The sequence below is a fragment of the Miniopterus schreibersii genome (assembly GCF_964146895.1).
Source record: "Miniopterus schreibersii genome assembly, chromosome: 3".
NCBI classification, from domain to species: domain Eukaryota; kingdom Metazoa; phylum Chordata; class Mammalia; order Chiroptera; family Miniopteridae; genus Miniopterus; species Miniopterus schreibersii.
The window spans coordinates 82,914,775-82,927,799 of record NC_138103.1 but is presented as its reverse complement, the minus strand read 5'-3'; the positions used below and the strand labels follow the sequence as shown (position 1 = coordinate 82,927,799).

Sequence of the window (13,025 nt, the reverse complement as noted above, 5' to 3'; positions counted from 1 at the left end):
AGGATGCCAGGGCCTCCTTGGGGAGGGTGCTGTTTCCTTGCTGCTGGTGAGCAAGGAAGTTATCATAACACATTCAGCAAGTCTTACATTTTCATTTGTCAGGTTGAAAGTTAATACACTGTCCATGCCAGTGCATGTTTAGACATTTATTGTTTTCTGCGTGCATGTTCCCACCATTGCACTCTGAAGACAAGCGAGAGGGGAGATTTGACAAGCAATTTGTATTATGTCAGTTACACCAACTCGCATCCCTCCTCTGCCCCTCTAATCACACAAAAGCCTCCTAAAGCCCACGAGGCGTGAAGTTCCCAGGGCTTACGAGGTTACTGAGGCAAAGTGAGAAGAACAGAGTAGACGTGAGGAGACCTTAGCAAAAAGAATCTCCCCTTCAGCTCCTTGACACGACTGTCCTATGACTTTCAGAAAGTGATTGACTTCACCATTTCTAGTAGCTACCTGGTGTCATGAGGTGAATATTTATGTCTTCCCCCAAAATGTATATGGCAAAGCCCTAACCCCTGATGTGATGGTAGTTGGAGGTGGCGCCTTTGAAAGGTGACCCTTATGAGAGTTCCCCTTATAAGAAGAGGAAGAGAGAGAGACTTTTCTCTCCCTATACATGCAACAGGGAAGGCCACATGCGCACACACAGAAAGAGCTGTCTACAAGCCTGGAACACCAGGGACCTAGTCCACCGGCGTCTTGATCTTGGACTTCCAGCCTCTAGATCTGTGAGAATCAAATGCCTGTTGGTTAAGCCACACAGGCAGTGGTATTTGGTTATAGTAGCCCAAGCGAAGACTTCTAATCTCTCCTTACTGTGACTCTCTAGGGCAGTGACTCTCAACAAGGGGCAGTTTGCCCCCCAGAGGATATTTGGCAATTCTGGAGATGATTTTTCTCATTACACCCAGTATGGGTGGTGGACTTGCTACTGGCATGTAGTGGGCAGAGACCAGGGATGCTGCAAACCACCCCACAGTGTTCAGGACAGCGCCCCACAGTGAAGCAGGATCCAACCCAAAATATCAAGAGTGCCAAAGTTGAGGAGACCTGCCCTGGATCCTGTGCAGATATCTCTCAAGAAGCCCTGGAAACCTGACCAACCCCACCTCCCCCAACGGCTTTATTCTTTCCTATCTCTTTCTGATAATTCTGAAAATCATCACATTTAGGAAACCCATCAAAGCAACGCTCTTGGTGGCCAGTGAAATCAGCTGTAAACAGCACAGGTGTGACCCTCCATACAAATGATCGCACTGTGTCCTCTCATCTGTGCTTGAGTCACCCCCCCCCCCCCCGTCAGCTCACCAGGGGAGCGGTGTGGGTGGGTGAGTTCCAGCAGCTCAGGGGGTCTGACTGGGGTGGATGACTGCACATGAGAGGATGGCCCAGAAACACTTCTGAGGCCACTTCTCTCCAAACCATTTATCTCTCTCTCCACACAGACCCTCTTGTTTCCCAGGCAACCAAATGCATTACTGAAAGATGTGTGCATGCAAGATTTTATGGTGAAAATAAAACAACATAACATTAAATTTAGGACTAACATTAGAGATCTTCAAATCTCTGAAAACAAGTACCTCTACTTGGAGAATGTAGCTTATACTTCAGTTTTAAATTCTATCTTGGGATGCTGACGTGTTTGCAGTGGTTGGGTTTGGGTGGGGTTCTGGTTGGTTAGTTGGTTGGTTTGTTCATAGCTACTTCTTAGAAGTAGAGATTGGAGGAGACTCATTTAGTGCAACAGACCTTACTTTCCTAATATACATTGTAAATCTCTGAGTTGGGTGTCAAGGGCAGCATTTCCCACACTTAGGCTACAGTGAAACCCTTGTTAGAATACAGCATCCTATAGAACCAATATCCCACGTATCTGAGATCTGTCACAGAGATGGGTAACAGCAGCAGGAGGATAATGTGGATGCAGTTCTCATTGAAGGGCTGTTGCTGCATCTTCTTGCATTCTGTAGTCAGAGAGCCCATGTAAATTGCTTATGGATTTATTAGTAAACATAAGGGTATCAGATGTCATCCTGTCTTCAGTTGATATTACTGCTGGAAAGATCAGTTGTATACAGAAGCTAACTAGACACAACTTTGGTGAATGTCTATAGAATGAGTGGAAAAATGACTCACAGGGTGGGTGTCCTGTAGGTGGTCAAGATTATACCCGTGAAAAGAGCTCAGAGGAGGAGTGAAGAGGGCTGAGTTGGAGAGAGGAGTTTCTGGCCAAGAGGCTCACAGAAATGTACCAGGAGACAGCTCTGAGACCTTACACGCCTCATTTACTCTCTTTGGACTGCATTCGTCTTCTATGTAGATCAGAAATTGCACCTGCCTTTTTTATACCCCCGGGGAGTTTCAAAGCAGCAACTGAAACAATAGATGTGACTTTTCTTGAAAAAGTTAAACCACTCTGTGACGTAATCTGTGAGTAGACACATGAAGAAAACTTAGAGCTGATTCCCTTTCTGTGCCCTTTAGCGAGACTATGGTTTCGACAGTGAGGTAGATCAACGAGAAAGCAAGAGTAAGGGAATGCAGTGGTATAAGTCACCCTTAGACTGTGTGCATTACTCAGGGTGTTACTGTCATCCCAGCGTGCTAATATCAGGTCAGAGGACTAACTTCGAATTCTGTTCCTGACAACAAACTTTTCTTACAGAGATACTGATCTCATCTTGTCTCAGACACTCTGTTGTCTCCTGTAATGTTTGTCCTAGGCGAGTTCTTGGGTCTTTGTTAGTTAGCAGGCTTGACCAAAAAATAAAAACCTTCCTAGGTTTCCCCTCTGAAACTAGAATCAGTGTTTAAATTTTTACCTTCATTTCCTTTCTGCTAAAATTAGGCAGTGAATTGAGATAATATATTTTTTCTATCATGCTTATTATTTAATCAAATTATTTAAATCCTTTTAAAATGTATTATATCAGTCCATTGCCTGCCTCATTTTCAATATTTCTCAAATATCAGTTTATTTCTGTTTCAAAAAGGTGCTGCAGCAAACCTGTTAATTAACTGCCATTTTCCTTTTGCGATTGACTCTTATACAAATTAAATACGCAGAGTTTAGCCTCCTTCCTGTCCATATTTCTCTTCATTACCTTCTTTCTTCACAACTCAACATTGTGGGAGTTTCTCAGCATCTAATTCTGTGAAATCCTCTGGATAAAGTCTCAAGGTGCCAAAAATACAATTCCTTTTGTCTGTCAAACATATGAAGTAGGTTATTTATTTGAAGGTAATAACTCTTGAAAGAATTGCCTACCATATATTGTAAACCTGTAAGATTCTGCTTTATATGATTTCCATTTGGAAGGTCGAGTTACTGTCGGAATCATTGTCTCAGGCCAACTGCTTACCAATCCTGGCATGTGAAATAGGTTCCTCTATGTGTTATAGACTGTGCGTGGTTTTGTTTTTTTAAGTCATAAAGTTAACAGAAAAAAAGCATAAGGAACTTTAGTGTTTCTTCTAGAATTTGACCTAACCTCTGCAGACAGCAACCACTGATCCTGGGCTCCCGTGGATCCCGATGTCTTACTCTGCCTTTTTTCCCTCTTCTTCTCTTTCTCTCTCTATTTAGATAAACTTTAATCAATTAAAGCCAATGGCATATACATAAAAGAAGGTTCATTATTTTTTAAAAAAAAATTGGTGCATCTCATTAAAATTTATTCTACTCCAGCAGAAGCAGAGGGGTGTGGAGGTGAACAGGTCCCATTCTGGGAACGAGGGACTGGCAAGACTAGACCATAGGGTCGGTGTCACCACAACCACTTTCCAATCTGTGAAAGGATGACCTGAAGACAAAAGCATCAGCAGAATGGGGTTTTTAACCTACAAATTGTTGCAAGGGAGCCAAACTTCAGAAATCGACAAACAGCAGTTTTTTTCACAAGATAATCATATCATCCATCACCTCTTGGTATTGCAGATGTTGGAGATAAAGTTGATTTGGGGGTCAGTAACTGGGAGGAATCGCCCAGGAATTCATTATTTGGGACTAGGCCTAGAAGGGCAATCCTTTATTTCTTTTTCTTTTTTCTTTCTTTGATTTGCTTCCCTGGGCTGATCTAGAGTTTGTTTTGCTCTCCTGACTCTGGGCTGTCACACACGTGATATGCACACAGTCGTGACGGAGGCAGAACAAGTGCCAGTTTTCCTTCCCGGCCCCTCCCAGGGCTGACGCCCTGCCCCTGAGATGCAGATTGAACCACAGACATCTGTCTAGTCCTGTTCTTATTTGTGACTACCCACTTAATGGTTTTACCTTGTTTCACCAGTTGTGCAGACATAGGTATAACCAGCCGTGTGGATTCATTCGCAAAGACTTCTTTGTACGGTTATCAAAACTAGAGCTATATGATAATAAACCTTGAGGGTTTGTTTTGTTGGTATAGCTCCTAAGATTGTAGTTTTGGTGCCTTTATGGAGCAGAAGTATTTTGTTCCCTTTCGCCAAGACTGTCAGTCACTTCTCTCAGGCGTCACCTCCATCACCTGTAATTCAAAGATGATTCCATCCCTCTGAGCTCCGACTTTTCAGTGTTACTAGCCACGCGGCCTGTGGAATTGGGTTCCTCAAGCCATGCAGCACAGGCCAAGTCAGTGTCCTGGTGGATGTCAGAGCATGAGGTCCACACAGGACATACACTGTTTTTTAATAGGCTTGTCCTGCCTAATTAAATTATATTTTCCTTTAAATGTGGCATCTCTAGCATGGATAAAGATTTGACTTTTTTCATTGTTCTGTTAGAAAGGAGAACAGATTCTAATTCAGTCTATGAAAGCCCATGGTCAAAGAAAGTAAACATTATTCAAGGCATTTTCTATATTATTTAACTCCTCTTGTAAATGTATAGGCAAGACCAATCAACATGTGTTGTTATATTTACAGGATTATTATTATTAACCTTTCCCGATCATGTATCATATCTATTTTAAGACATTTCAAAGGATTTCCTTTTTCTAAATTATGAAGGGCCAATTAGAACAAGATTCCATTTAAAAGAGTGTTTTATTCTAGTTTTGATAACCATGACTTATTAAATCAAGCATTAAAGGCAGAGGAAATAGAAGGAACAAGGTTTTTATAACATAGCCAATTCAAAATAGTAGGTTAACCACATTTAAATTTGTATTCTTTCGTCTAGGTGATTAATCTTTGTTCTGTTACTACTGGATTAGTTAGCAGTCCAGATTCTCAGGGTGAATAAGTTCTGGAAATTGGATTCAACCCCTTGGTCATCTGCAGTATTCATATGTGGTAATGCTACCAGATTTACGGGGTGCCCGTAACCAATGACCTATTTTCTGTAGCGTCAAATGTCGCGTACCTGTTGGAGTTCTTTAATCAGGCTGTTTTGATGTTTCTTCCAGCAGACCCCAATTACTGACCTGTGGCTCTGGCAGGGGTCTTGAGGTGAGCCCGAGAGAAAATCAGAAGCCACCTATTGATGATAAGGCTGAATAGCTCTGAGCACTTACTCATCCCAATCAATAATAGCACAACTGAGACAAGTTTAGTTTTAGAAGGAGTTAGCTGATGACTGCCATGAAAGTAAGTACCTATTATGGACAGTGAGGGCCCTGAAAAACCTCGAGGACCGTTTCATTTACTCCACAAAGAGTGTGTTAGGATTACCACCGAGTAAAAAGGCTCTTTTAAACCTAGAAATGGATGCTTTCCTTTGAAAACTTGCCCATCAGTATGCCATTCTTTAACATGAAAGGAAGCGTGCTTCTAAGCAAACAGAAAGGTTCATAATTCCCGGAGCAGAATCATAGAACTTGTCGTAATTAAGTGGAGGTTGAACTTATCTTTTATTCATTTGCCAGGTCTTTCCATATCGGAGGCTTGATAAACAGGACAGCTTTCACAGTAGTATTAAACCAAATAAAACCAACAGAATGCCAAGCATACCTAATTAGTTCTTGGACACTTATTTCATCAAGTGAGGAAACTCTTTGATGTTACCCAGCAGCAGCCTGAGAACCCCCAAAGATGGTTTAGATGTAAAAGACACTTTTAAGCCCAGCTGGTGTTGCTCAGGGGTTGAGCATCAACCCATGAACCTGGAGGTCACGGTTCGATTCCCGGTCAGGGCACACACCTGGGGTTGCGGGCTCGATTCCCAGTAGGGGGCGTGCAGGAGGCAGCCGATCAATGACTCTCTCATCATTGATGTTTAATAATAATGGACAAGTTGGATTTGTATTTCACTTTTTCACACAAAGAAAAACATGCACATTTAGTAAACATCATATGGAAGCCCCATCGGAGAGAAAAGCAGCTCATTAGGTTTGTGAAAGCAAAGTGGTTATCTGGCCCTGCCTTCACTTGGAATCAGTGTCCTTCCCATTGTCCACCGTCATGGAATCACATGTTATAAAAGAAAGCACGTTCTCCCAGAGATGAAAGCAAAGAAAACACAACTCACCATCACCACTAACAAACAGGTCACTCTGTTTTGCTCTAGTTCCCATTAGAAATGAATCCTTGGGCCATTTCTTCTAAGTTGTTAGTCTCTAATAAAAATAACTTCACTTCTGACTTTTGCAGTACTGACATGAGAGGACTATGGGAGTTATTATAATTGTGTAAAAAAAAAAACACCTACTGTTTCCATCAATGATAGATGTACTGCAACCTTGTAACTTTGCCACCCTTTCCTCCTGCATGTGTGTATAAAGGATTGCAAGTAAACGTTGCAAGTCAAAATGATTTCCTCTTTATAATGTTTCTTTCTGGGGAGCCTCCTGTTTGGAGTAGTTGGGCGTATGAAGGTGCCCAGATAGACTCAGGAGACCTAGCAAACTGTCATCCGAAACGGGCACTCCTTGCTGAGCTCCTATACAGACAAAAGCTGGTGGGAATCTCATGATGGGTAACAGCTTTGCTCTTGCTGACGACTTCTGCTTCTGTGTTGTTTGCTTATGACTGACTCTCTTTCTATATCTATTCCAGAACTAAGCCTGTTTCTGGTATTGACTTCCACACGGCTTCCCCTTTGGTGGCGGCAATATTGAGTAGTGGCTTTATGGTCTAACCACCTGCACTCTGTAAGGTGGCGACCACAGACAAGTCACTCGAGTCCCTACCTACACCGATTATTATCCTTTGGATCATTGATAGAGTCCCCCATAGAGCTGGCCTTTGTGATGCACCATTATAAACTCAAATCTCTCAAACCAACTTTAGAGAAAAGATTTTTTTTTTAAAAGTCAGCTGAAATGCCAGCAGCCCTGAATCAGGGACACCACCACTCCTCTGTCCTGAAATCTTACCCCCTCTTAGCTTCCCTGTTTCTGGAGCTGCTAAAAATGACCTGTGAATTTTTGCTCAGATGCTCTTAATTTACTTTTTTCTTCAATTTTAAGTTGTGTTCAAATACACATAACATAAACTTACCATCTCACCCATTTTAAGTGTACAGTTTAGTGACAGTAAGTAAAATCAATCTGTGCCACCATCACCACTTCCAGCTCCAGAACCCTTCATCTCGCAAAGCTGAAACTCTAGGCCATTAAACATTAACTCCCTGCTCCCAGCCCCTAACAGCCAACACTCAACTTCCTATCTCTATGATTTCCACTACTCAAAATACCTCATATAAGTGGGACCATACAGTATATGTCTTTATGTGACTAATCATTTTGTTTAGCATAATATCAAGCTTCATCCATATTGTCACATATCAGAATTTCCCTTTTTAAGTCTAAATATTCCAGTGTGTGGATAGACCACATTTTGCTTATCCATTCACCTGCTGATGGACACTTGAGTTGCTTCCTCACTTTAGCTATTTTAATGCCACCGTGAACATGGGTGTACAGATATCCTTTCACTTTCAAGCTATGTGTCTTTGGCTATAAAGTGAGTCTCTTGTAGACAGCATATAGTTGAATCATGTGATTTTTTTTTAAAATCTATTCTGCTGATCTCTGTCTTTTGATTGGAGGGTTTAATCTATTTGTATATATTTTTAATTTTTATTTTATTATTTTTAATTGATTTTTTTAGAGGAGAGGGGGAGAGGAACATTGTTGTTCCACTTATTGACTCATTCATTGGTTGTTTCTTATATGTGCCCCGACCGGGGATCAAAACTGCAACCTTGGCGTATCAAGATGACATTCCAACAAGTGTAGCTTTTTTACTCTTTCTATTGTTTAGAAACTTAGGGGACAAAGAAAATATGGGACATAGAACAATTATAGGCACAAGCTACCTTGAGTTGTAATGCTTATAATTGCAATAGAAGTTCAGAGAGACAGCTTCATTGTCAAGAAAAAGACTATCTGTTTCTTCCACCTTCAGTGTCATTATTCTGAAACTTCCTTCTTGATGCATAAGAATCTCCTTTGTAAAATATCTTGTGGTTCCCCTGATCTATGGGAGAAATCGTAGATGTCTACTTCCCATACAACCCAGTCCGACCGGATTTCTCTGAACTCCTGTCATTGGCAGGCCACTCGAGGTCACTTGTGGCTGTAATTCTCCTATGTTCCTTTTTTTCTCCCCACCCCTCCCCCTACCAATAAGCCTCAAAGCTTCTAAACACAAGAAAAAGCTAAAAAACTCTTCTTGCCACCCAAATTTCACATGAAGATAGGTAATTCAAGGGTGAGACGATGGCTTTTCTCAGCAGCATAATGCAAGTCTAAAACAACTGTATGTCCTGCCCTTAAAAGAATTAACAGATTTTGCTCAGCGGTCTTCTGCCCTTTGGGATAATTTTACTTGATTTGTTTCTCCACTTGGATGGTCAAAATATAGACTAAAATGTATCCCTCCAAATAGGCTAATAAATAGACTAAATGAAAACTCTTCAGCTGCCTAGTAAAATGTCAGTGAACTATATTGGAAATAATAGAAGTGAAATCATTCCAATGGGTTTCCTCGACAGGTTGTGGAAGGTTATATATGGCAGTGACTCCTGCTGTTTTCCAGGCCGTGGAGCACAGGAAAATGATAGTGTTTACCCAGCACGCTGGGGCCGTTCTGGAGGAAGTGACTCTCTCTGCCACCCGAATGTTACAGGGACACCTTGTATCTCATTAAGAGCTCAACTGGTTAGAAAGCCGTGCAGGATGAAACCACATCTTCAAATCTATCTGCTGTCACTTAAAAAAAATGACAGTAACAACAAAAATTTTTTAATGCTGTAGCCAAACCATCTCCCTCTCCTTATTGTTGCTTTCAACCTTGGCAATGTCCAAGGTCACAAAACCAGTCTTCCCTATGCCGTCAGGAGCGTGAATGCCCCTGTGTATATAATAATTGAAATAGTTTTCTGATGCTTTTCTCCATCACTTCCCTTATCAAGAAAAAGAAAAGAGAACCCACCCATCTTTAGCTCCTGTGGAACTCAGGTTTGTCTTACAATGGCTTGTGGGGGTAAATGAACTGATTAACTCACCAGCATGCTGAGCTCAACAAAATAAACCATTAGCCAGAGTTGAGTGTGATTTAATGATAAATAGATAAAGCAAGTTGCTCAGAGGACTGCCCCTGTACAAAGGATCCTCTCCAAACTATTTTAAGTGCTGTCATTAGAAAATAAATATGCTGCACTTAGGGGTTTTCAGGCAGACCGTTCTGTTGCACATTTCTCAGCTCTCAAAAGTGAATGAAGACATTTTCTTATCTCAGTAATTTAGACATCAGCATTTTTTGTCCAAGCTAAAATAAGCCACCTATACATAGATAGGACAAGAGCAGATACCAAAATTACAAGGGCCTGTGTTTTATTTTTTCCTGCCTGGAATGAAGATATTGTTGCTTCCTCCCAAGGGGTTCCTTTTCCTACCCCCAGGCACCAAGCACAAGAGAATTAAACAGCTAAAAGAGGCTATCCCTTACAGACATGTGAGAAGGGAAATATTTCAAATAGTTTTTAGGTGTTAGCTAAATATGTCTAATGGGGAATGGAAGACAAGGAAGGGATTTAACTTTGGACACGGGCCATCTGAAAAATTCAAGCACGGCCAGCTTTGCTACAGGCCCTCATTTACTTAGTTCCAGAAGAAAAAGAATGGAACAGAACTGGCAGCTTCAGGTGGGATCAATTAATTGTCTTGCAGGGGTATTGGTAATGCCTAAAGCGCTTTGTAAACTAGAAGCACTCCATAAAGATGTTACTATAAGCACCTTTATCATTGGGAGTAGCAAGATCAATAATGATAAAGCAAATTAAGGAAGCAAAGTTGGATTTTATTTTATTTTCACATGAAGGAAAATGTCAAGTTAGGAAATGTTATAGGGTAGAACCAAACAATGAAACCCTATCCTGGAGAAGAGCAGGTTATCCAGTTCTCTAGTTCAAAGGGCACCTAGTTATATATTATTTGTAAAGCTTCTCTCCCTCACTTTAAGTGTTTCTCTTTGCTTCATAGAGGCCAGAACACAAGTAACATATATGATCATGCTCTCCACATATTTGTGATTTGACTCTTGTTAAATAATACAAGTCCCACCCTAGCGCCCATCAAAGCATTTTTGAGGTTATGTGTTAAAATTCCCATATGGCCCGGCCGGGCGTGGCTCGGCGGTTGAGCGTCGACCTAGGATCCAGGCGATTGGGGTTCGATTCCCGGTCAGGGCACATGCCTGGGTTGTGGGCTTGATCAATGACTCTCTCATCATTGATGTTTCTATCCCTCTCTCTCTCCCTCTCCTTTCCTCTCTCTGAAATCAACAAAGATATATTAAAAAAAAAAAAAAAAAAAGAATTCCCGTATGTTTTCTTGACTCCTCTGAATGCCAAGTAGGAAGCTCCTGATCGTTAACATCTATCAATGCCTACATCCTCAGTAATCCTTTTGTGTTAAATGCTTTCCACATACTTACTGACTTGATCTTTACAACAATCTTGTGAGATATATACCATCATTCTTCTTGCTTTACAGATGTGAAAAGCTGAGGCTTAGAGGCAATGAAATAACAGGCCCACAGGTTCATTCCCACGTCCACCTAGAACCCAAGACCACGCTTTCGTCATGAGGAAATACTGTGTTCTCTGTATGTGTTCACAGTTACCCCATGGAGACTAGTCAGTGATGGGAAACAGACGATACTGCATTAATCTTGCCTCTTGGGGTTTTTTTCTCCCCTGCACCTACCTCTCCCTTCGCCTTCTTCCTCCATTTCGACCTCATTTCAACTCTTCCCTTTATTTTTTCCAAAGGCAAATACGCCATGCGAGACCTGGTCCACAGGCTTCCGGGCGGAAACAACAGCAACAGCGCAGCAAGCAAGGCCATGTCGGATGACACGGTGACAGCCGTCTGCTGCACCCTACACGAAGTGATCACCAAGAACATGGAGAACGCCAAGGCCTTACGGGATGCTGGCGGCATCGAGAAGTTGGTTGGCATCTCCAAAAGCAAAGGAGATAAGTAAGTCAGATGGTGACTTCATATCACCATAGAATCGGCATTGGTAGAATGGCTCCAAGTGTGCCCAATGGCCTTGGTCATGGGTAACACTATTGAATGTCACTGAAAAGCATTTGTCTCTGATAATCAAGAGAACAAAAACAGCAAATGGTTTCCAGTCTTCCTACCCCACAGTGAAGGCTGGTCTCACTGGTAATTTCAATTTGATTAATAAGTCATGACTTGGTTGACTACTGTGATATTGGTAAGGTAGACTTGACAGTTCAGCGTGCATACACTAGAATGTTCCTCCAGCATGGAAGAGACAGCCAGCCTAACCTGGATACATGCAGGTATTCTGTGGTGGTGGTTCCTCTGGGGTTTAGGTCCAAGTGTTATGATGTAACTCCGTCCTTTTGCTCTTTGCCTCTTCAGCTCTTCAGGGCCAGTAGGGGGAGAAAACAGTGTGATGGAGTCAGAGAGAACTCAGTGCTAACCCAGCACCCTCCCTTGCTAGCTGTGCATTTGGGGCAAAGTATTGAATTTAATATGTCGCTCTGCCTACTGTCCAATCTAAAACTGGGGAAGGAGTTGTCCTAATATATATCCTGGAAAAAATGATAATAACTTCTTAAAAGAATGTACCCTGAGGTAGAGGGGATAGTGGTGAGGAAGGAAGACATTTATGCAAATGGAAAGAAGAGAGGTGAGACTTCATGTAAAAGCAACTACAGCACCACAAATAGGGATGTCCCCAGCTTGATTTCAGAATCAATGCTATCTTACTGTATGTGACTGAAAAATATCATCACGAGTCAGAGAGCCAGTGGATCAGAGCTGTCAATTGTACAAGAACATTCACTAAACTTAATTAAATTTTGCTTCCTGGAAGTTCCTCAATGGAATCAAATAAGATTAAAAGGGTAAACCTTTTGTTACCAAGGGCCTATTTCTCCACTTTTCATCCCCTGACCCTCTCCCCCTTCCTTTACATCTAAATGCTAATAATTTATCTTTTGTTATTAAATGCTGTGAGAGATACACTTTGAGACTTTTTGAAAATTCTCTCGTTATTTCATTTAATTCAGGATATTACCATTGTATTCTAAAAGAAGTTTCAGGGCTTCTGTTTAAGTACCCTGAGACCTCCAAATAGTTCCAATCAACAATTCAGTACTAGAATTGGAATAATTTTCCACATCAAATAGAGAAGCCCCATTAGACTCGGGTAATAATTGTGCAGTGTAGATAGTTGGCTTGAATTATACCTTATGATATCGTACTTACAATAAAATGCTATTCTACATAGGCAGGAAGCCACATGGTTTTGTGACAAGATGCTTTTATCAGTCCCATGGTTAAAGAAAATTATTTGGTGAATCTAATTTTAAAAATCTTTTGAGGAAACCATTTATGAAATAGTGTGTATCCACATTGCCAATCCAGAAAATGGCCCTATTAGGTCTTCATTGTTAATGGGAAGTTGCTTTCACTACAGATGATCTCATAAATGTTCTTTAATGGAAAGAAATTTCTTTATGGAATTTCACTTCTTGCATCTCAGTGTTCCTTTATCTTTCTTTTTCAGTGTTAACAGTCTGGATTTATGTGTTAATAAGAAATGTTGAACTGAGTTGAGTC

The 13,025-nt window shown here is 41.3% G+C and overlaps 1 protein-coding gene across 3 annotated transcripts in view; it reads left to right on the top strand.

The window, feature by feature from the left end:
- Positions 1-13,025, top strand: part of CTNND2 (catenin delta 2) — a 688,120-nt gene that overhangs the window by 635,467 nt on the left and 39,628 nt on the right. For all 3 annotated transcript variants that reach the window (XM_081131846.1, XM_081131845.1, XM_081131844.1), the window contains one exon: positions 11,195-11,405. In XM_081131846.1, coding sequence (XP_080987972.1) covers positions 11,195-11,405 — 211 coding nt within the window. The remainder of the gene's footprint in view (positions 1-11,194; positions 11,406-13,025) is intronic.